Below are 21,364 nucleotides of genomic sequence, written 5' to 3'. Positions count from 1 at the left end.
AGTTTCCAGTCGACAGAGCTGACAAACAGCACCTCAGCCAGGTGGTCAAGGTCAGCACCAAAGCGGTGTCACGTTGACAGCCAACACCCCTGACATATAACAAGAACGGCAATTTGTACTGAGGTCTTCCTCCCCCATAACCTCAATCTAACCACGAGGAAAAACCTCAGACAACCCCAAATTGAAGGATGAACTCCTCAAAACTGCCATGGTTTCAAAAACAAGGGAACTCTGACCAACTGTCACAACGAAAAGCACCCTGAGACACAACTGAAAGCCACGTGGGTTCCTGGATCGGGTCCTGGGACAGAGAACGTTAGGGGAAAACCAGGGAAACACGAATCAAGCGTGGAGTGTAATTCACAGTAACGTACCCACAGTGGTTTCTGAGCTGTGATCAATGGACCACAGTAACATAAGGGATTTTCCAAGCAAGGATACTGGAGTGGGTTGCCATTCCCTTCTCCAGGGGATCTTCCTGACCCAGGGATTGAACCCAGGTCTCCTGCATTGCAGGCAGACACTTTACTGTCTGAGCCACTAAGGAAGCCCCAACATAAGGGATTAACACTGGGGTAAGCTGCGCAGTGTAGACAGGAACTCTGTACCATCTTTACAGCTTTCCCATAAACCTACATCTCTTCTAAAGCAAAAGGCTTAATTTAAAAGTAGCAAGAGGGACTTCTCTGGTAGTCCAGTGGTTAAGACTCTGTGCTTCCACGACATGGGGACACAGGTTCCATCCCTGGTTGGGGAACCAAGATCCCTCATACTGCAAGATGCAGCCAAAAAAATTTTTTTAATTAAAAAAAAAAAGGAGCAAGACAATCTACGAGCTTTGAAAGTACTAAAAATCTTCATTTTTAAAAAAGTTCCAACTGCCCAGTAGAAGGTAAACAAACAGTAAGCACTTAGGTGACTGACCCATCACAGGATGTGAGACTTACAGAGAATTCATGGCAAAAACACCAGAAGCAACACTTTCAGAAAATGGACACAGAGAAGGTTTTCTGATTGCAGCATCCAACCTTCATCATGATCGTGCCTTTACACAAAAGGAAAAAAACTCAACAACAACAACAGAAAAACCCAAGAGGCTTGGAAGTCCTGCTAAAAGGAAAGCAACTAGGGATAAAGTAACAGCAAAACACTGGAATATTGGTCATTGAGAAGATTATAACATACAAATCAGGGTTGAGCCAACAGTGAATCGTGATTAAGGAGTTCTGAAATCAATTCAGCAGTGGCAGCCGGTGTTTTTTCAATGAAAGAGAATGAAACGAGTTCTGTGGGCTGACAGCTGCACGACCATGTGAATGTACTCAACACCACAGAACCGTACACTTCAAACTGGCTGAAGCGGTAGGTGTTAACACATTTGCCACAATTTTTAAAAATGGAAAAGAAAATAGAGTACACCAGAGGTAGCACAGGTTAAGGGCTACTTTACAAATAAATGAGCAGGAGTACATAGTCATACACCCCCATTAACTGCCTGTGGTAACAAATAATCATGTAAAAGGTGTAAAAGGTCTCTCACCGAGTTGCTGTCCGTAAGTCTGACAGCCACTGGACTCAATGCCCCCTACACCCTCACTCCAGTCATCCATGTCAAAAGAGGAAGAAGGGCAAAATCTACTCTGTATCTTTAAGTGTGGTGGGAAACTGGTGAGAAGAAGCTAGTTCTTATTAATAAGAAAGAAGTATCTGTGAAAGCAGAAAACCAGCGCCAAGGTACAAAGGACAAGGCCCCCGAAGACGCAGCCTGGCGTCCCTAGCCCACACCCTATCTCACACTCACTCCTAGCCCACAGCAGCTCACACTCACTCCTAGCCCACACCCTAGCTCACACTCACTCCTAGCCCACAGCAGCTCACACTCACTCCTAGCCCACACCCTAGCTCACACTCACTCCTAGCTCACAGCAGCTCACACTCACTCCTAGCCCACACCCTAGCTCACACTCACTCCCTAGCTCACAGCAGCTCACACTCACTCCTAGCCCACAGCAGCTCACACTCACTCCTAGCCCACACCCTAGCTCACACTCACTCCTAGCTCACAGCAGCTCACACTCACTCCTAGCCCACACCCTAGCTCACACTCACTCCCTAGCTCACAGCAGCTCACACTCACTCCTAGCCCACAGCAGCTCACACTCACTCCCTAGCTCACAGCAGCTCACACTCACTCCCTAGCTCACACTGCCTCCTGTCTCTTCAAGTCTGAGATTCCTAGGAGGCAACCAAGCAGAGCTCCCGGCTGCCCTCCGCTAGACCTTTCCCATCACATCATCACTGCTCCAGGCTTCTCTTCATCTCCACAACTGAGCCAACCAAAGTTCCCCGCAGAACTTTCCACGTCCTCCGTCCCCACCGCTGCCAACCAAGCTGGAACCACTGTCAGCACTCAGCTAGTCTTGCTCCCAGACACTCGAACAGGGTTGTGACAACTTCCAGCTTTGACCCATATGTTTGAGTAATCTCAAACACGTAAAATGTTATATATACCATGAATCTAAATGTTTGCAAAAAATGTAATTTCTGACATACTGTAAATACTGGCAATTTTAATCAGACTCACACTTTTAAAATTACATTCAAAGGAATCTAAATACCACTGCAATAACTTTCATCATCATCCATTTTTTTAAATATACAGATGGACTTTCCTGTATTGCTGGATATTCTCTCAAAAGGATTTTAACCTAAAATAGCTTTATGTACAAAGCCTCTTTCAACAAAACTATGGGCTCAAATTGAGATTTCAGGATTTTTAAAAAATCTTATGACCACAGGATCTAAATGTTCATTTTTTTCTTCTGAATTATCATTATAATTTTATTAGCACACAACTGATCAAACCAAGAAATTTTACAAATTTTCATAGGTAATTGAACATAATTTTATTGAAACTGCATCCTTTAATGAGATGAATAAACTGTCTTTTCCCTTGTAATTGATTTATGTGAATATTACTGTTAGAATGAGACAAGTTTAATTAGCACCAATTTGTTATTTTCCTTGTCCTTTTTTTTTTTAATGTAAGCACTGAGAAAGTTTGTTCACATAGATGTGAATGTAAGAACCTTTGTTACAGCACTGTCCCTACATGCTCTAAACTCCCTCAGCATTTTTGCCAAAAGTCTATCATTAAAAAGAACTTTTAGGAGAAAGTATTTGCAAACAAAGCACCTGACAAGGGATTAATCTCCAAAATATACAAACAGTTCATGCAGCTCAATATCAAAAAAACAAAAACCCCAATCAAAATATGGGTGAAAGATCTAAACAGACATTTCTCCAAAGAATACATACAGATGGCCAACGAACACTTGAAAATATGCTCAATATCACTAATTATTAGAGAAATGCAAATCAAAGTTACAATGAGGTATCACCTCATACCAGTCAGAATGGCCATCATCAAAAAATCTACAAACAATAAATGCTGGAGAGGGTGTGGAGAAAAGGAAACTCTCTTACACTGTTGGTGGGAATGTAAATTGGTACAGTTGTTGTGGAGAACAGTGACAGTTTTAGTTTTAAAAAACTAACAATAAAACTATCATATGACCCAGCAATCCCACTCCTGGGCATATACGAAGAGAAAACCATAATTCAGAAAGATACATGCACCCCAATGTCCACTCCAGTGCTATTTACAACAGACAGGACATGGAAGCAACCTAAATGTCCATCAACAGAAGAATGTGGTATACACACATACCATGGAATGTTACTCAGCCACAAAAAGGAACGAAACTGTGCAATCTGCAGACAGGTGGATGGACGCAGAGACTGTCATACAGAGCAAAGGAGTCACAAAGAGAAAAACCTTGTACAGTATCGTTAATGTGGAAGCTAGAAAATTGATACAGACGAGCTTATCCGCAAAGTAGACACAGAGACACAGACATACAGATCGTACGGATACCAGGCAAAGAAGGGGGAGTAGGAAGAACTGAGAGACTGGGACTGACATAGATATACTGCTGTGTATACAATCCGGAGGAGGGCACGCAACCCACTCCAGTGTTCCTGCCTAGGGAACCGGGTGGACAGAGGAGCCCAGCAGGCTGCAGTCCACAGCGCAGCTGAGTCGGATACGCCGGAAGTGACTTAGCACGCATGCGTGCATGTATAAAACCGGTAACTAATAAGGACCAAATGCCCAGCACAGGGAGCTCTACTCAATGCTCCATGGTGACCTACACGTGAAGGACGTCCAAAAAACGGGCATATATGTACACGCTTAGCTGACTGACTTTGCTATACAGAACACAGTGCAGCAATGTTCTCTACAGCGTTCTAACACAGCATCATAAAGCAACTGTACTCCAGTAAAAAGTAATAAAAAGAGAAAGAACTTTTGATAGTCTAAACAACTGCCAATTTGATTGGGTCCTCCTTCAGTTTTATAGAAAGTGAAGACGTGAAAGACGTCTTCTTTAAAGAAGACATGAAAACCACGAGTTACAAATGACTCTGTCATTCAATCAGAGTTCAGTCATTTTCTCAGAACCAGTAACAGTATTTTAAACTGTCCCTTTGCCCACGGTGAAGCACAGAGCAAGATGAGGCCCTTCTAAAAGGCATGCCTTCCTCCGGCAAAGCGGAGAAGTGAGACTGTGAGAAGAGAGGAGGAAAACGGTAAGTTGCGATCTCAGATCAGTTTCAGGACAGGACATGGATGCCGGGAATCCAGAAGCTGATTCTCTGAAACGCACGCCCTTGCCCGGCACCACTTAAAGAGTACTGAGGTCCTTCCAAGGCACCGGACATCCCAGTTTGACAACAGTGAACCACACGAGCCCTGGGACCAAGGCATTCTCCTCAAAAAGGTAATTTACATCTTCGATTTGCTGGCCACTTTTAACCACTCACCTCACACTTAAAAAATAAAGCTGCATCTCGTCGCTTTGGTCTGCTCTCCGGTCGCGCCTCACCCCTTGACCCTACAGAACCACACTGGCCGTCTCCAGGCCCCTGCGCTGCCACCAGCACCCCACCGCACGGCCCTGGCACCCTCCCTTCCTTCTGCCCACCACGTGGCTGCCCCCACGCATTCCCACACTTCAGCTCCAGCGTCACCTCCGACCACCTGTCCGCGTGACCCACCTCGCTCATCTCTCCCACAGCAGCTGAATTACTGATAGTTCTTATTATAAACATAACTATTTTGCTTTATTTACAGTAATGTCTGACTTCCCTACTGCACACAAGCAGGTCTCATTCAAAGTGTTATGTCGGCTCGCAGCACCACGATGACCCACAGGTGTGTGCAGACAGAACAGAGGGTGTACAGGGCGGAGTGTGCAAGGACGGCATGGGAGAGTGAAGCTGGGGTGGGGGATGTCTCCAGAGCTTTCCGTGCAACTTCATTTAGAACAAAACCGTATTATTAGAGTCCAGATACCCCAAATGTCAGAAAGAAAGGCTTGTCACAGGTAATATTAAACACATAAACACATATTCCAAGACGTCAGAAAGCACCCAAAGTGGGCAGGGAGACTTAGCCCAGATTTGCCCCCACCCCTTCCTTACCTCTGTTCTTGAGACTGCTCCTCTGTATCGTCTTCAGAATCACCCTATTGAGAAAAAATATGCTTTAACAGTTGTTTCAGAGAAACACACCATCTCCCAAAAAACAAAGACTTCTTCAAATCCCACAGGGATGATGAACTTGTCTAAAACAGTGCCTGCCCCACAGCACACACTCAATAAATACTTACTGAAAAAAAGATTGACACTAAAATGGCACCACTAACAGCCAGAGCCTGCCGAGTGATCCCTTAGATGTGCACTACAAGTAAACATTCTACCTGTTTCAAACTACCACCAACATGGTCTCAAAGCTGGCTGGACACCACTCTTCTCTCCAAGAGCCTTTTTCTGATGTTCAAGTTTAATCACACAAGACAAAGTTTAATGGTAATTAAAATCCCCAAATATAAAAACTGTACTGAATAGCTCAGAATCCCCTATATGAACACCCAATATATGTTGACTTCAACATAAAAAAGCTGATCATGCTATAAGTGGCATAAACACTGCACTGCAATCCACTGCCAAAATCTCTGAGACCTACCATGCCACACTGTGCCCAGGAGACACACACCAAGAGTGTAAAAAGAGAAGGCACTCGAAACAGAAGCAAAAGGGCAGATCCAGTTAAACGCTGCGTGGGCACGTGCAGGCACTCATGCTCTGGGTTTCTGTCCGCTCCCGAAGCCGCACCACGGGCTGCTTCCTACCCAGCCTTCCTCCTCCTCCTGCTCCGCACCCCCACCCCCAGCCCACCGCTCTCCCGGCTGCCCTGCCTCCCGTCATCCGTCCTCCTGAGCCCAGAACTCCAAGCACTAACGCCCTCTGACTGTTAACCTGCTCCTGGAGCCACAGGGGCCAAACCCCCGTGTGTAGCCCCAAATTCTCACTCAAGCACGTTTAGATCAATGCCCACCTTCCTATGAAAGCTGAGGCTCAAACAAGGTGGGTCAGAACCCACAGGACAGCAGGACCAGTTAACTTAGTTGCAGTCCCACCACCAAACAGCTTTAGGGTCTACACACTATCTCCCCAGAAACAGCCACACCAGACTCTCGTCAGGGGTCCCTGCCAAGGGCCCACTTACTTCCAAGGGGCCATCACACTCCCTGACCCCTGGGCAAACCTGTCACCCCCAAGCAGTGGATCAGTCCCCTCAGCAGACCTGTCCTTCTCCACCCCTTCTGCCAGCAAATGAGCCCAAGCCATCAGCGCCCAGGCCTACATGACCACTGCGACAGGCTTTCCCGGCCAAGGAAGGCTGCTGCCCTTCCGGGACGTGGAGAAAAGGAAACCCTCCTCTACTGCTGGTGGGACTGTATTAGGTGTGGCGTTACAGAAAGTATTACAGAGGTTTCTGAAAAAACTAAAAAGCAGAACTACCATATACCCAGCAATGAAAATAAGACAAAGACAAATTCGGTATGATATCACTTGCATAAAAAAAATACAACTAGGGAATAAAAAAAAAATGCACTGATTTAGAGAAGAAACTAGTGGTCAGCAGGGGAGAGGGACAAGACAGGGGGAGAAGAATCACTTCAATTTATCTAATACTGACATTAGTTATGCCTCATTAAAAATAAAGTTAAAGACTGCCACTGAGTCTGCATACAAAATCAGACAGAAGAAGAAAAGATGTCTATGTTAACACATACGTTGGATCTAAAACAATGGTGCAGGTGAACCAAATAAGCAGAGCAGGGACAGAGATGCAGACATATAACACAGACATGTGGCCATGTTGCGGGGGGAGGTGGGGGGAGGAATCGGGAGATTAGGACTGACAAATACATATACTACCATGTGTAAATCCGATAGCTAGTGGGAAGCTGCTGTACACTCAGGAAGCTTGGCTTGGTGCTCTGAGATGACCTAGAGAGGTGGGAGGGTGGGAGGCTCAAGAGAGAAGGGCTGCATGAATACATATAGCTAATTCTTCACCACTGGAGACACGGGTTCAATCCCTGGATCGAGAAGATCCCCTGGAATAGGAAATGGCAAGTGGCTGCAGAGGAGCCTGGTGGGCTACAGTCCATGGGGTTGCAGAGAGTCAGACATGACTGGGCAACTGAGGACGAAGACACACACACAGCTGATTCACTGCATGGTACAGCAGAAACTAACACAATACTCTAAGGCAATTATACCCCAATAAAAAATAGTAATAAAATTTTAACAAATAAAAAGACTGCTGCATTAAACCCATCCTGTGTGTCAGTCACTGTGAGGCCCATCTTCATCAACATCAGGCATTACTTACAGACCCAGCAGTCAAGGTCACCACGTTAATCTCTGCTCAAGAACCTGGCTCCAAGCTCCTGACTGGGAATTGAGCAACTGACCCTTGACTTTGACACACTCACCCCAATCTCTACAGCCACACTTCAGCAGAGCTCTGGCTCCCATTCAAAACACTAGCATAAAACACTCCCCCTGTGACAGTGTTAATGCAGGCTCTAAGTGAACAACTGCAAATAAACAGAGGGAAAAAACAGAACGGGAAAGACCAGGGATTTCAAGAAACTTAAGAGATACCAAGGGAACATTTCATGTAAAGATGGGCACAATAAAGGACAGAAACAACAGAAGAGATTAAGAGGTGACAATACACAGAACTATACAAAAAAGGTCTTATGATCTAGATAATCAAAATGGTGTGGTCACTCACCTAGAGCCAGACATACCAGAGTATGAAGTCAAGTGGGCCTCAGGAAGCATTACTACAAAGTTAAAGTTAGTGAAGGTGATGGAATTCCAGCCGAGTTATTTCAAATCCTAAAAGACGATGCTGTTAAAGTGTTGCACTCAATATGCCAGCAAATTTGGAAAACTCAGCAGTGGCCACAGGACTGTAAAAGGTCAGTTTTCATTCCAATCCCAAAGAAAGGCAATGCCAAAGAATGCTCAAACTACCGCACAATTGCACTCATCTCACACGCTAGCAAAGTAATGCTCAAAATTCTCCAAGCCAGGCTTCAATAGTACACTGAACTTCCAGATGTCCAAGCTGGATTTAGAAAAGGCAGAGGAACCAGAGATCAAACTGCCAACATCCACTGGATCATCGAAAAAGCAAGACAGTTCTTGCTTTTTGTTAAGTCTACTTCTGCTTCATTGACTACTCAAAAGCCTCTGACTGTGTGGATCACAATAAACTGGAAAATTCTTAAAGAGATGGGAATACCAGACCACCTGACCTGCCTCCTGAGAAAAGTGTATGCAGGTCAAGTAGCAACAGTTAGAACCGGACAAGGAACAGACTGGTTCCAAATCAGGAAAGGAGTATGTCAAGGCTGCATAATGTCACTCTGCTTATTTAACTTATATGCAGAGTACATCACGCAAAATGCCAGGCTGGATGAAGCATAAGCCGGAATGAAGACTGCCAGGAGAAATATCAATAACCTCAGATATGCAGATGACACCACCCTTAATGGAAGAAAGTGAAGAATTAAAAAGCCTCTGATGAAAGTGAAAGAGGAGAGTGAAAAAGTTGGCTTAAAACCCAACATTCAGAAAATTAAGATCATGGCATCCAGTCCCATCATTTCATGGCAAATAGATGGGGAAACAATGATAGACTTTATTTTGGGGGGCTCCAAATCACTGCAGATGGTGACAGCAGCCATGAGATTAAAGGATGCTTGCTCCTTGGAAGAAAAGCTATGATCAACCTAGACAGAATATTAAAAAGCAGAGACATCACTATGCCAACAAAGGTCCATCTAGTCAAGGCTGTGGTTTTTCCAGTGGTCATGTATGGATGTAAGAGTTGGACTGTAAAGAAAGCTAAGCACAGAAGAATTAATGCTTTTGAACTGTGGTGTTGAAGAAGACTCTTAAGAGTCCCTTGGATGGCAAGGAGATCCAACCAGTCTATCCTAAAGGAAATCAGTCCTGAGTGTTCACTGGAAGGACTGATGTTAAAGTTGAAACTCCAGTACTTTAGCTGCCTAATGCGAAGAACTGACTCACTAGAAAAGACCATGATGCTGGGAAAGATTGAAGGCAGGAGGAGAAGGGGAAGACAGAGGATAAGATGGTTGGATGGCTCACCGAGTCAATGGACATGAGTTTGAGTAAACTCCGGGAGCTGGTGATGGACAGGGAGGCCTGGCGTGCTGCGGTCCATGGGGTCGCAAAGGGCATGACTGAGCAACTGAACTGCCACGTCCATCCCAAGCTCCCTAACTATCCCTTCCCCTCATCCTTCCCCCTGGCAACCATAAGTTCATTCCCTAAGTCTGTGAATCCCTGTTTTGTAAATAAGTTAATTTTATCATTTCTTTTTAGATTCCACATATAAACGATATCATACGGTATTTCTTCTCTAACGTCACTCGATAGCAATTTCTAGGTCCGTCCATGTTGCTGCACATGGCATCATTTCACTGTTTTTAATGCTGAGTAACTGGACACCGCATACATGTAGCACATCTTCCTGATCCACTGCTCGGCTGAAGGACACCGAGGCTGCGCCCAGGTCTTGGCTATTGTAAACAGAGCTCCAAGGAGCACTGGGGAGCACATATCCTTTCAGATCATGTCTTTCTCTTGATACTCGCCCAGGAGTGGGACTGCAGAGTCATATGCCTACCCTGACCTCTTAAATTAAAACTGTGATTCCTCTTGTCCAAATCTTCCTCCAGTCTGCCACCACATTATCACTACGACTTTTTCTACTTCTCATTTCTCATCCATGTGCCTCCAGTAAACGGGCAGCTCAGTGAGGGCAGTGCTGTTCCTTCCTGTTCCCCGTGACAGCCCAGCACCTCAAACCGTGCTCAGCCCACGGTACGCGTGCCATGAATGTCTGCAGGCCTGAGCACAGTCTGTTTCCTAAATACTAGTGAGAACTGCCCCATACCCGTCAGAACGCTATTATCAAAAAGACAAAAGAGCACAAAGGTTGGAGTAGACGCGGAGAAAAGGGGACCCTTGGGCACTGCTGTGGACTGTGACGGGCTGCAGCCACGATGGAAAACAGTACACAGGTTCCTCAAAGAGCTAAAAGCAGAATACCATACGATCCAGCAATTCCACGTCTGAGTGTTCACCCAAAGAAACTAAAACACTAACCTGAAAAGATATATGTATATGTGCATCTAAGTTCACTGCAGCATTATTTACAGTAGCCAACACAAAGTCGCAACCTAAGTTGTAATCTAAGTGTCCACGGATAGATGGATGGATAAAGAACATGTGGTATGTATATACACTGGAATATTACTCAGCTAAATAAAAAAAAATGAAATCTTGCCATCTGTAACAATATGAACAGACTTTGAGGGCATTATGCAAGGAGATATAAGTCAAAGAAAGACCAGATACCATATGGTCTCACTTATTTGTGGAATCTTTAACAAAACAAAACAAAAAAACAGAACACCAAGTTCAAAGATACAAGGAATAGATTGGTGGTTCCCAGGGGCAGGGGGATGGGGGTTGGGCAAAATGAATGAAGGATGTCAAAAGATACAGACTTCATTTATAAAGTGAGCAATTTGTCTCAGGGATATAAAGTACAGCCTGGTGACCACAGTAAATAATATTGTACAGCATATTTGAAATTTGCTGACAGTAAATCTTAAAAGTTCTCATCACAAGAAAAAAATTTTTGTTACTATGTATGGTAGTAAATCTTAACTAGACTTATTGGGCCTTCCCTGGTGGTCCAGTGGTTAGGACTCCAGGCTTCCAATACAGGGGGCGCGGGTTCAATCCCTGGTTGGTGAACTAAGATCCATATAGCATGGCCAAAAACTAAAAAATAAATAAAAATTAACTAGACTGACTGTGGTGATCATTTTTCAGTATCTCCAAACATAGAATCATTATGGTGTAAACCTAAAACTCATGGAACATTCTATGTCAATTATACCTCAATAAAATTTTTTTCCAATTAAAAAATGTTAATAGGAGTAGATATAACTATTTTTTAAAACTCAATTAAGCAAAATTTGAAAATTTGAAACTGAACATCCAATTATTTCTCTCAGACACAGGCACTTTCATCACCACCACAGTATTTTTCTGGTCAGACCGTGCTAAAGCTCATACAGGAGCAAGGGGGCCAAAAGCCCAATCTCATGCTGACCATCTCTGCGGTTCAAATTCCACGACTGCTGCGCACTTATCACCTTGGACAAGTTACTTACCTGCTATGTGTTCTCAATTTCCTCATCTGAAATCAGCTCTCAACACTTCATAGCTTTTGGATGAGCTAGCATTCGAGGGTGTTATAGAATGCAAAAGCCTAGAGATCTCTTCAAAAAAATTACAGAGATACCAAGGGAACATTTCATGCAAAGATGGGCTCAATAAAAGACAGAAATGGTATGGACTTAACAGAAGCAGAAGATATTAAGAAGTGGTAAGAATACACAGAAGAACCACACAAAAAAGATCTTCACAACCCAGATAATCACAGTGGTGTGATCACTCACCTGGAACCAGACATCCTGGAATGCAAAGTCAAGTGGGCCTTAGGAAGCATCACTACAAACAAAGCTAGTAGAGGTGATGGAATTCCAGCTGAGCTATTTAAAATCCTGAAAGATGATGCTGTGAAAGTGCCGCACTCAATATGCCAGCAAATTTGGAAAACTCAGCAGTGGCCACAGGACTGGAAAAGGTCAGTTTTCATTCCAATCCCAAAGAAAGGCTCAAACTACTGCACAATGGCACTCATCTCACAGGCTAGCAAAGCAAAGCTCAAAATTCTCCAAGCCAGGCTTCAATACTACGTGAAACCAAGAACTTCCAGATATTCAAGCTGGTTTTAGAAAAGGCAGAAGAACCAGAGATCAAATTGCCAACATCCACTTGATCATAGTAAAAGCAAGAGAGTTCCAGAAAAACACCTACTTCTGCTTTATTAATTACACCAAAGCCTTTGTGTGGATCACAACAAACTGTGGAAAATTCTTAGAGAGATGAGAATACCAGACCACCTTACCTGCCTCCTGAGAAATCTATGCAGGTCAGGAAGCAACAGTTAGAACCAGACATGGAACAACGGACTGGTTCCAAATTGGGAAAGGAATACAGCAAGGCTGTATATTGTCACCCTGCTTATTTAACTCATATGCAGAGTACATCATGTGAAATGCCAGGCTGGATGAAGCACAAACTAGAATCAAGATGGCTGAGAAAAATATCAATAACCTCAGATATGCAGATGACACCACCCTTATGGCAGAAAGCGTAGAAGAACTAAAGAGCTTCTTAATGAAAGTGAAAGAGGAGAGTAAAAAAGCTTGCTTAAAACTCAACATTCAGAAAACTAAGATCATAGCATCCGGTTCCATCACTTCATGGCAAACAGATGGGGAAGCAATGACAGACTTTATTTTCTCGGACTCCAAAATCACTGCAGATAGTGACAACAGCCATGAAATTAAAAGACGCTTGCCCCTTGGAAGAAAAGCTATGACAAACCTAGATAGCATATTAAAAAGCAGAGACATTACTTTGCCGACAAAGACCTGTCTAGTCAAAGCTATGGTTTTTCCAGTAGTCAGGTATGGATGTGAGAGTTGGACCATGAAGAAAGCTGAGCACTGAAGAACTGATGGTTTTGAACTGTGGTTTTGGAGAAGACTCTTGAGAGTCCCTTGGACTGCAAGGAGATCAAACCAGTCAATCCTACAGGAAATCAGTCCTGAATATTCATTGGAAGGACTGATGCTGAAGCTGAAACTCCAGTACTTTGGCCACCTGATGCAAAAGAACTGACACATTAGAAAAGACCCTGATGCTGGGAAAGATTGAAGGCAGGAGGAGAAGGGGATAGCAGAGGATGAGGTGGTTGGATGGCATCACTGACTCAATGGACATGAGTTTGAGTAGGCTCCAGGAGTTGGTGATGGACAGGGAAGCCTGGTGTGCTGCAGTCCATGGGGCCGCAAAGAGTTGGACATGACTGAGTGACTGAACTGAACACTTGAGGGTTTTTAAACAATGCCAGCAGTATTCATCCCATGTTAGTATTTTTTGACATTAACAGTGGAATCTGATGCAACCAAAAATAAACCTCTATGACAAAAAGCTTTCCAAATACGAGGTGGTGCTTCCTGGACTGGAGCAAGAGGCTATTTCCTTAGTACCTGAGATACTCACTCTGTCATTTCCTGTTTCACTTTCCACCAATTTCCGTTATCTACACGCTCAGGCTCAGGAGGGTAAAATAAACAAGCTGTGGGATTTTTAAAGGCAGAAAAGTTTCTTATTCAACACTTTACTATCTGAACCCAGGTCAGCTGTTTGCTAGATGGACCAACCAGGCCAGAAGAACATGGCCTCCCCATCCCATTCCATCCCAAGCCATCCCAGACCAACACGCTTCTGGACCAGGTAGCAGCTGCTCCTCCTCAGCAGTCACGTTCACGGCTCAGACCCTTAGGAGTGAGGCTTCTCACCCCAGCAAAATCTGAAGAAACTAAATTAATAAATTCTAGACTGCCCTTCTTGCCCCTAGAACTAATATAGAAATGTGATTATTAATAATAAGAACTCAATGCGTAAGATAGTCCATCGGCCATCTTTGAGAATGACTAACCTCCTAAACAGGGAACTAGACAAGACACGGACCCCTCTCCTCTCTCAGCAGGAAGAAGCCCTGAATGCCTACTGCAGACACAACATCGGCGCCACAACGGGGCCACCAGGCGTTAGGGGAGCCCAATCAGGGCAACGAGGCACACATGAGAAACAAATCCATACACTCAAAGAGCTCAAAGAGGGAAGAGAAACGGAGACAGTGCCAATGCCAAGGCAGGGGTCAGAAGGACTGGTCCTGGATAAACCGCAAGGCAATAGGATTCCTGCTTTCATTCAACAGACCCATGTCAGGCCTGGCTAGCCAAGCGGCACGAGTGTCCCCAGGACTGAGAGGCCATGGACAAGGTCGGATTACAAAAGGCCTCAGGCCCAGAGGAGGTCAAACGGTTCACAGGGAATCCCAGAAGCTTCTGATCTTGGAGTAAGAGTAAGAAGGTGCACAAAGCAGTGTCTTGCACACACGCAACTACTTCTTGACAATAAAATATCTGACGAAAGCATCTGCTTGGGAGTTGGCATGGTGAAAGCCTGGATGAAGCACAATTAGGGGAGAGGGAAAATTCTGTAAATCTAATCATAAAATAACGTGTTTTCTTCTTCCCTCTTGTTATCAACACAGATCAAGTTTTACTGTCCTTAGACCAAAATATTTTACAAAACAAAACAGTATATAACAAAAGGATATGAATACTATAACTTATCTACGCAACTGCTGGGCACATAATAAGTGTGAGTTGCTCAGCTGTGTCTGACTCTTCGACCCCATGGACTGTAACCTGCCAGGCTTCTCTGTCCACAGGATTCTCCAGGCAAGAATACTGGAGTGGACTGCCAGTCCCTTCTCTAGGGGATCTTCCCAAACCAGGGATGGAACCCAGGTCTCGTGCACTGCAAGCAGACTCTTGAAATAGTCTGAGCCACTATGCAATTGCTAGGCACATACTACTACTCAATTATCTGCACTGGCTCAGCCCCTTCAAAGCAGGAAAGCTGTTCCACACTCTCCAGTGACTAAATACAGGGGTCAGATGAGAATACTGCAAAAATAATATGAAGCCTTTATCAAGCACTCACTAAGTTCAAGGCACTTAAGCGGCACAAAATCCTGAGATCAGCACCACGATTAACCCCGTTTTGAGGATGAAGAAACAGAGGACAGAGAGGTGGCAAAGGATGGAGCTCTGAGTCAAATCCTGAAGTCTGGCAGTTTGTAACAACTCAACTGTATCTGTTTTTACCAATGATGCATTATTCAAGTTCTTGGTCCGTTAAGAGAGCCATTAGAAAAAGAAAAAAAGAAAAAAGGCCCAATCGACAAAAAACATTTCCAGAGATAACTGTATAAATAACAAGTGTTGGCCAGTGTTAGTATAACACCACATCTTCAGACACTCCTATTTTACCAATCACTGACAAATCTTAGGTTCCGAAGCCATCTTTACGTCTTCCTGAGAGCAACCCAACTTACAAATTCATTAAGCAGAAAACCTTCAAATTTAACTAACACCTATATATAGCCTACTTTGAACAGACTCCATAACACACGAGGGAACTTTTTCTGAAAAAATTCAAACTACTTTGAAAAGAATTCCCTAAAAATAACTCTCTTTAGAATTCTCTGCAGTTTACACTTATACTCACAAACACACACACACACGTGCCATTTAGATGATATGCAGCTTAGATAGATAAATATAAATAGACCCATACCTCTCCTTACCCCTACCCAGGTTTATGCACAGTAAAACAATTTCAAAAAAATACACATATACACGGAGATGAAGTATTTAGAAAATGATTTTGAACATCAGTTTCACTTTCATTACAGCTTTGATTAAAATAGCTTAGGTATAAACGCTTCTATAATGAACATTCCAGAGACACAGCTTCTAAAATTCTAACAAATTTTTTCACCAAAACAAACTATATTATACATATAAACAAAATCAGAAATTAAGAATTAAATAAAATCACTTTTGAGCTTATAAATAAAATCATTCATCATCTCAGAGACTGACATTTCCACCTCTGAGGACAGTGACTGAGCCTTCAACTACTGCTGTAACAAATGAAAGTCTATAATTTACTTTCCTTTCAGTCTGGGTTGGCTTTCAACACTAACCAGTTAAGAGGTAGAGGGTACAATTGAGCAAAAATGCAAATATGTATAGATATACACCAGTGCTTCTCAACCCAGGCAATTCTGCTCCCGAGAGACATTTGGCAATGTCTGGAGACATTTTTAGCTGTCACAAATGGGGGGAGGGGGGGACGACAAGGGGGAGAGAGAAGAGCCACTGGCATCTAGTGGATAGGGGCAGATGCTGTAACTGCGTGACAGGACAGACAGCCCCACAATAAAGAATTCTCCAGCCCCAAATGTTACTAACACCTCTGTTGAAAACTCTGATATACAAACATGACCATACTTTATTTGTTAAAAGTAAATATGTCAAATGTTAAGTATGATTCTTTCATCAGGAACTGAATGATTTTTATTTTGTTCTGTTTTATCTTATTGCATTTTTAAACACTACACATTTGCCATTTACAATGGGGGGGCAGGGATCCATTTAGGAATAAACTTTTAAGAGAAGGACAAACTGATCCCCATCCCAACAGGACTTTTTCTCCAAGGACTGGTCTTACTCAGCACCCTGGCCTTCAGCGAAGGGTCAGGAAATTTTTCCTCTAAAAAAATTACCTCTCCACCTTGAAGCTGTTATTCATGAGCCCTGTATTAAAATGAATATTCCAAATATCTAGCAGCACTCCGAAATGTAAAACTACACAGCCTCACCAGTCCATTTCCAGCTACACACCCTGTTTTCTAAACAGCCAGAAGAGACAACATAGAATTAAGTGCTACCACCAATGAAGGAAGTAATGAACATCCTCAAAATTACCACACACAAACTGACTATTCCCTGAGGATTCAAACCACTCCCCCACCTACCCAAAACACGCATCTCCCATGCTGTGCATGCAAACTGTCGCTGCTCAAAGACAGTCAACAATATTATATTTAAAGGTGTGTATCTGCAATCAATGAAAATTTCTCCTAAAGTTAAAAAACCTTAAACACAAAGGCTTTGCAGTACTCTATGGCAGTGGTAAACCCTGGATGATGCCAAATGTCCCACCAATCTTCACCAACGATTTTTCCACGTGCCATCCTTATATCGCATGGGGTGGGGTGGGGGCCTTAAATTCAAGTTCTTAACAAGAGGCTGTATTTTAACACAAATTAAAGGCACTTGGAAAAGATCCAAGATCACAATCCTTTAAAGTCCCATCTTCATCCAAACAAAGATACTTAAGGCCAATGGCAAGGACCACTCAGTAACACTTCCGAAAGCAACACTGCATCTTCCGGTGGTCCTCAGGCACACAGCCTGGCGCACCGAGAGATCAGGGCACGGGCCCCTCGCCCACCCTGGACCACAGGCGGCCGAGGGGCCCGCCCTGTCCCTAGGCACCGGCGTCGCGGGCCGCGGCCCTGCTGAGGTGGCCTCGGCTCCCACCTCCTGAACTTGGGGCCGGCGTGACTCACGCCCTGTCACATGGCGCGGGAGGCGGCCGCGCAGGCCACCGTGGCCAGGTGTTCAGGCTCGGCCCGACCGTTTATTTGTCTTGCAAAGTGGCCCGAGCGCCGGAGCCGCGGGGGGGCCGCGGCCTCGGAGCCTCCCCCGCCCCCCGCAGCCGCCCTGTCACCTCGGCCGTCCTCACCTGAGTGGGCAGCAGGAGTTCTCCTTCCTCCGCCTGCCACAGCTCCACCACGTTCGGCATGGGCTCGATCGCTGCACCAACACCAAAAAACACACGGCGTTTTTAATGCACGGAAAAGAAACGCTTCCTGTTTCCCGATCGTCTCCTCCGTGCACCCGCCTCACCAAAACAAGCCTCCCTTCCCCTCCAGAGGCGGAGGCCACCCGAGGAGCCAGCCGCGGATCGGAACACAATGCACCCGGTGCGAGCCGGCAGCCCCTCGGACTGTGAGGCGACGGCGTGCGGGCTCGCGGGCTCTCGCGCTGGGGGGGAAGGCAGGCCACCCCGCGGGACCCCGCGCTCCGCATCCCGCAGCAGCTGCGGCGGGCGAGTGCGGGACGCGGCCCTGGCGGCCGGGCTCGGGGAACAAAGCTGCAGGAAGCCGGGCCGCGGCGGGGCCCCAGCGCGCGCTACACAAAGCGGGGGCTGCGCCCGGGGCGCCCGGGGCCCGCGCACAAAGGCTCCGGGGCGCGCGCGGCTAGCGGTCCGCGCAGCGGTCCCTGAGCCCCGCGACTGCCCAGCTTTCGGGTGGCCGGAGGCGCGGGGGCGCGGGAGCGGACGCCGCGGGGAGCGGAGGGCACTAGCCCGGAATTGCCGCCGCTCTCCTTCCCCCTTTCCCGTTCCTCCCCTCGCGCTCTTACAGATCTCAGCGGTTCCCCCAAAAGAAAGAGAGGGGGGGCGGGGTGGAGCAGGGAGCCCGCGGAGCGGCGGCAGGCTGACCTTGTCCCTGAGCCCCTCCCGGGCGGCCGCAGGGCAGGAGGACGTGGAAGACGCCCAGCAGGAGGTTCACGGCCGCGGCGGTGCGGCGGTGGCAGCCGGGCTGCGGGCGTCGGGGCCCCGCCATGCTGCTGCTCGCGCTCCTCTCGGCTGCTCGCCGCGCTCACCGCCCGCTCGCTGGCGCCCCGGCCGCCTCGCCCGGGCCCGCCCCCGCGCCGCCCGCCCCGCCCCGCCCCGCGCCGCGCCGCCGCGCCGCCCCCGCCCCCGCCGCCGCCGCAGCTGCTGCCGGCCCGCCTCGGGCGCGCCGCTCGCTCCGCGCGTGTGCGCCACAGATAGGGAGGGACGGAACGCCGAGGGGCGCGGGGAACGTGGACAATGCGAACGCCGCGGCCGCCGCCCCGCCCCGCGCGGAGCGCACGGCCGCGGGCCCGGCGCGAGGCCCCGAGGCAGGGGCGCCGGGCATTTTCCGCGACCGTGACAGGGGCGCTGAGAGCCAGCGGGAGGGCTCCCGGGCCACTGTCGCCAGGAACTTTGGGGTGGTTTCCGCTTGGTTTGAGCACGCGGGCCACGATCGCCTTATGACCCACGGGGACGCCCGGTGGTGGTGGGTGGTGGGATGCGGAGTCACCCAGCGGGAGGCCCTGGGCAGAATATTAGTGGAAATAATGCACTGCTTGTCCGGAAAGGCGAGTGCAGCCACATGGCTACTGCCAGTCTGCAGCGAGGGTATCCGGTGGCTGCGAAGTCTGTAATTTAGCATAAGAGCTCCCCCAAGACCCGAGCGGCTGACCTCAGCGCCGCGTGGCGGGGGCGCACCCGGCACCCTCCGCGGAGACCTTCCAGTTGTGACAGGTGGGGAAGCCTCTTCGGAGATGATTTACAGTTTCAGAGACCCTGCACACACTCCTCTTCGGATTCCTATTGCAAAATTTAGCCAGCCTCTTCTGAAATTTGGCTGGGGTCTGGGACGTGGTCAGTTGCCTGTCTAACATTCCCGCGGAAATATAAGTGATACTCGGAAATGTGTTTTCCGGCTCCGTTTTTTGATGCCTAGAACCAAAAAGTACACATAAGATCGGGGATGTCTTTTAAGTTAATGCTGTGCCAACGGTATCAACAGCAAGGGTTTATTCAGGAATCCATTTACATAAGCTGGAAGTATTGGCAGTCTTAAGATATTTTTAGTTAATTTGCTGCTTCCAGAGTAGCTTGTATGAAATTCAGAAAGTAAGAGCAATGTAAAGAGGGGAAGTGACCGGGGCACACCTGTCTACTTACATTGATCCTCTGTTTAATTGCTTCTGGTGCCTTAGAGTCTAGACAATGGCAAAGCAGTGGTCGAATAGCAGGACAGATGCAGAGAAGAACTAAATCAATTATGGATCCTCTCTTTCCCAAGGACATAATACAGTACTGTAAACCCAGCCTCACACTGTCTGGGCATAACTCTAAACAAGGTTAAATAGCCTAATTACTTGGTCAGAATTTAACATTTAAGAAGATTAGCATAAATATAAAACCTCCATGTTAAAAATAAAAAAGCGTGTTGCATTATCTACTCTCTGGTATTCTCCCATGCCTTACCTTTTCCCCACGTTGCCTGCCAGCATCTCCCTTTCCTTAGCAATAATCTCCAGTCCCAAACCAGCATGTCCCTTTTTTCTCTTCATTTCACTTCTCTAGATTTGCTCTTGCTCTGAAGGTCTATCTTCTGTGTTAACGAGGCCTCTTAAGACAAGAATGCTTGCCTAGTCCACTTAAGTAGTAACTGCACCTTCAAAGTTTGTTGTTACATGAAAGTTCCCTCATTGACCTGTTTATTTACAATCTATATTTTTTCTAAGACTTTTTTGAAGTAAATCATTTTTAAAGCCTTTTTTGAATTTGTTACAATATTCTGTTTTATGTTTTTTGGGTTTTGGCCAAGAAGCATGTGGCATCTACCTGACCAGGGATCAAACTTCCACCCCCTACATTGGAAAGTGATATCTTAACCACTGAACGCCAGGGAAGTCCCTACAATGTGTATTTATGTCTTCTGACCATGCTACTTAGAAAGAAAAGCAAGCAAACGTCAGCAACCTAACAGGTTTTATTAAATAGTTTAAAAAACAGTCACAGGCAAAAACTTTTTTTTTTTTGCTAATTTCTAAACTGTTTTACTTTTTACTGAAACTTTTTCACACCAGCCAATACCACAGAATCAATGAAAATGGCTTAACAGAGAGAAGAAAATTGCTATCGACAGTAAATAAATACAGCTGTATTTTGTATTTCTACTGAAGCTTTTTAAAGGTCAGCTTAATTTTTCAAGTTGTGGTCTTGTGGACTTTACGGAGTTGGTAATGCTATTTGACTGTTGTTCAAAAGCCAGAAGTATGTCTGCAGTGCCATGGGGTTGGAGAGGGATACAGGATTACACAGCTGTCTTCTTAGATAAATCTGACCTACTTAGCCTTCTCTGGAGGTATTTTTCATGCTGACTCATGAACAACAGGAAAGTTACGGCCCATCAAGTAGCATCCCTGTTTTGAAGTAAACTTCTCCAAAAAAGCCTCCTGTGCTGTTCATGCTGTATTTCTGTTATTCCCTGTGATAATAGGGATCCTATTAGAGCCAGAAAAACTTTGCTATTAAATAGTAGCCTAACTGCCTCATTTTACAGAAGAAACTGAAGCCCAGAAAAGGTGAGAAATGTTCACGTTACAGTGGCATGGTTATGGAGAAGTATGTATGAAATAATGGTAACTGAAAAAAATTAATGTAA

At 46.0% G+C, this 21,364-nt stretch overlaps 1 protein-coding gene across 2 annotated transcripts in view; it reads right to left on the bottom strand.

Annotated features, from left to right (window-relative positions):
* TMEM131L (transmembrane 131 like) overlaps positions 1 to 18,800 on the bottom strand; it is a 170,946-nt gene extending 152,146 nt beyond the window's left edge. For both annotated transcript variants that reach the window (XM_043902648.1, XM_043902649.1), the window contains exons 1-3: positions 18,601 to 18,800; positions 17,842 to 17,912; positions 5,548 to 5,591 (exon numbers count right to left, since the gene is read on the bottom strand). In XM_043902648.1, coding sequence (XP_043758583.1) covers positions 5,548 to 5,591; positions 17,842 to 17,912; positions 18,601 to 18,724 — 239 coding nt within the window. In that variant the 5' untranslated portion in view covers positions 18,725 to 18,800. The remainder of the gene's footprint in view (positions 1 to 5,547; positions 5,592 to 17,841; positions 17,913 to 18,600) is intronic.
* Between the last annotated feature and the right edge of the window lie 2,564 nt (positions 18,801 to 21,364).

Source organism: Cervus elaphus, chromosome 5, assembly GCF_910594005.1.
Source record: "Cervus elaphus chromosome 5, mCerEla1.1, whole genome shotgun sequence".
Classification (NCBI taxonomy): Eukaryota; Metazoa; Chordata; class Mammalia; order Artiodactyla; family Cervidae; genus Cervus; species Cervus elaphus.
This window is presented reverse-complemented; position numbering and strand designations above follow the sequence as displayed.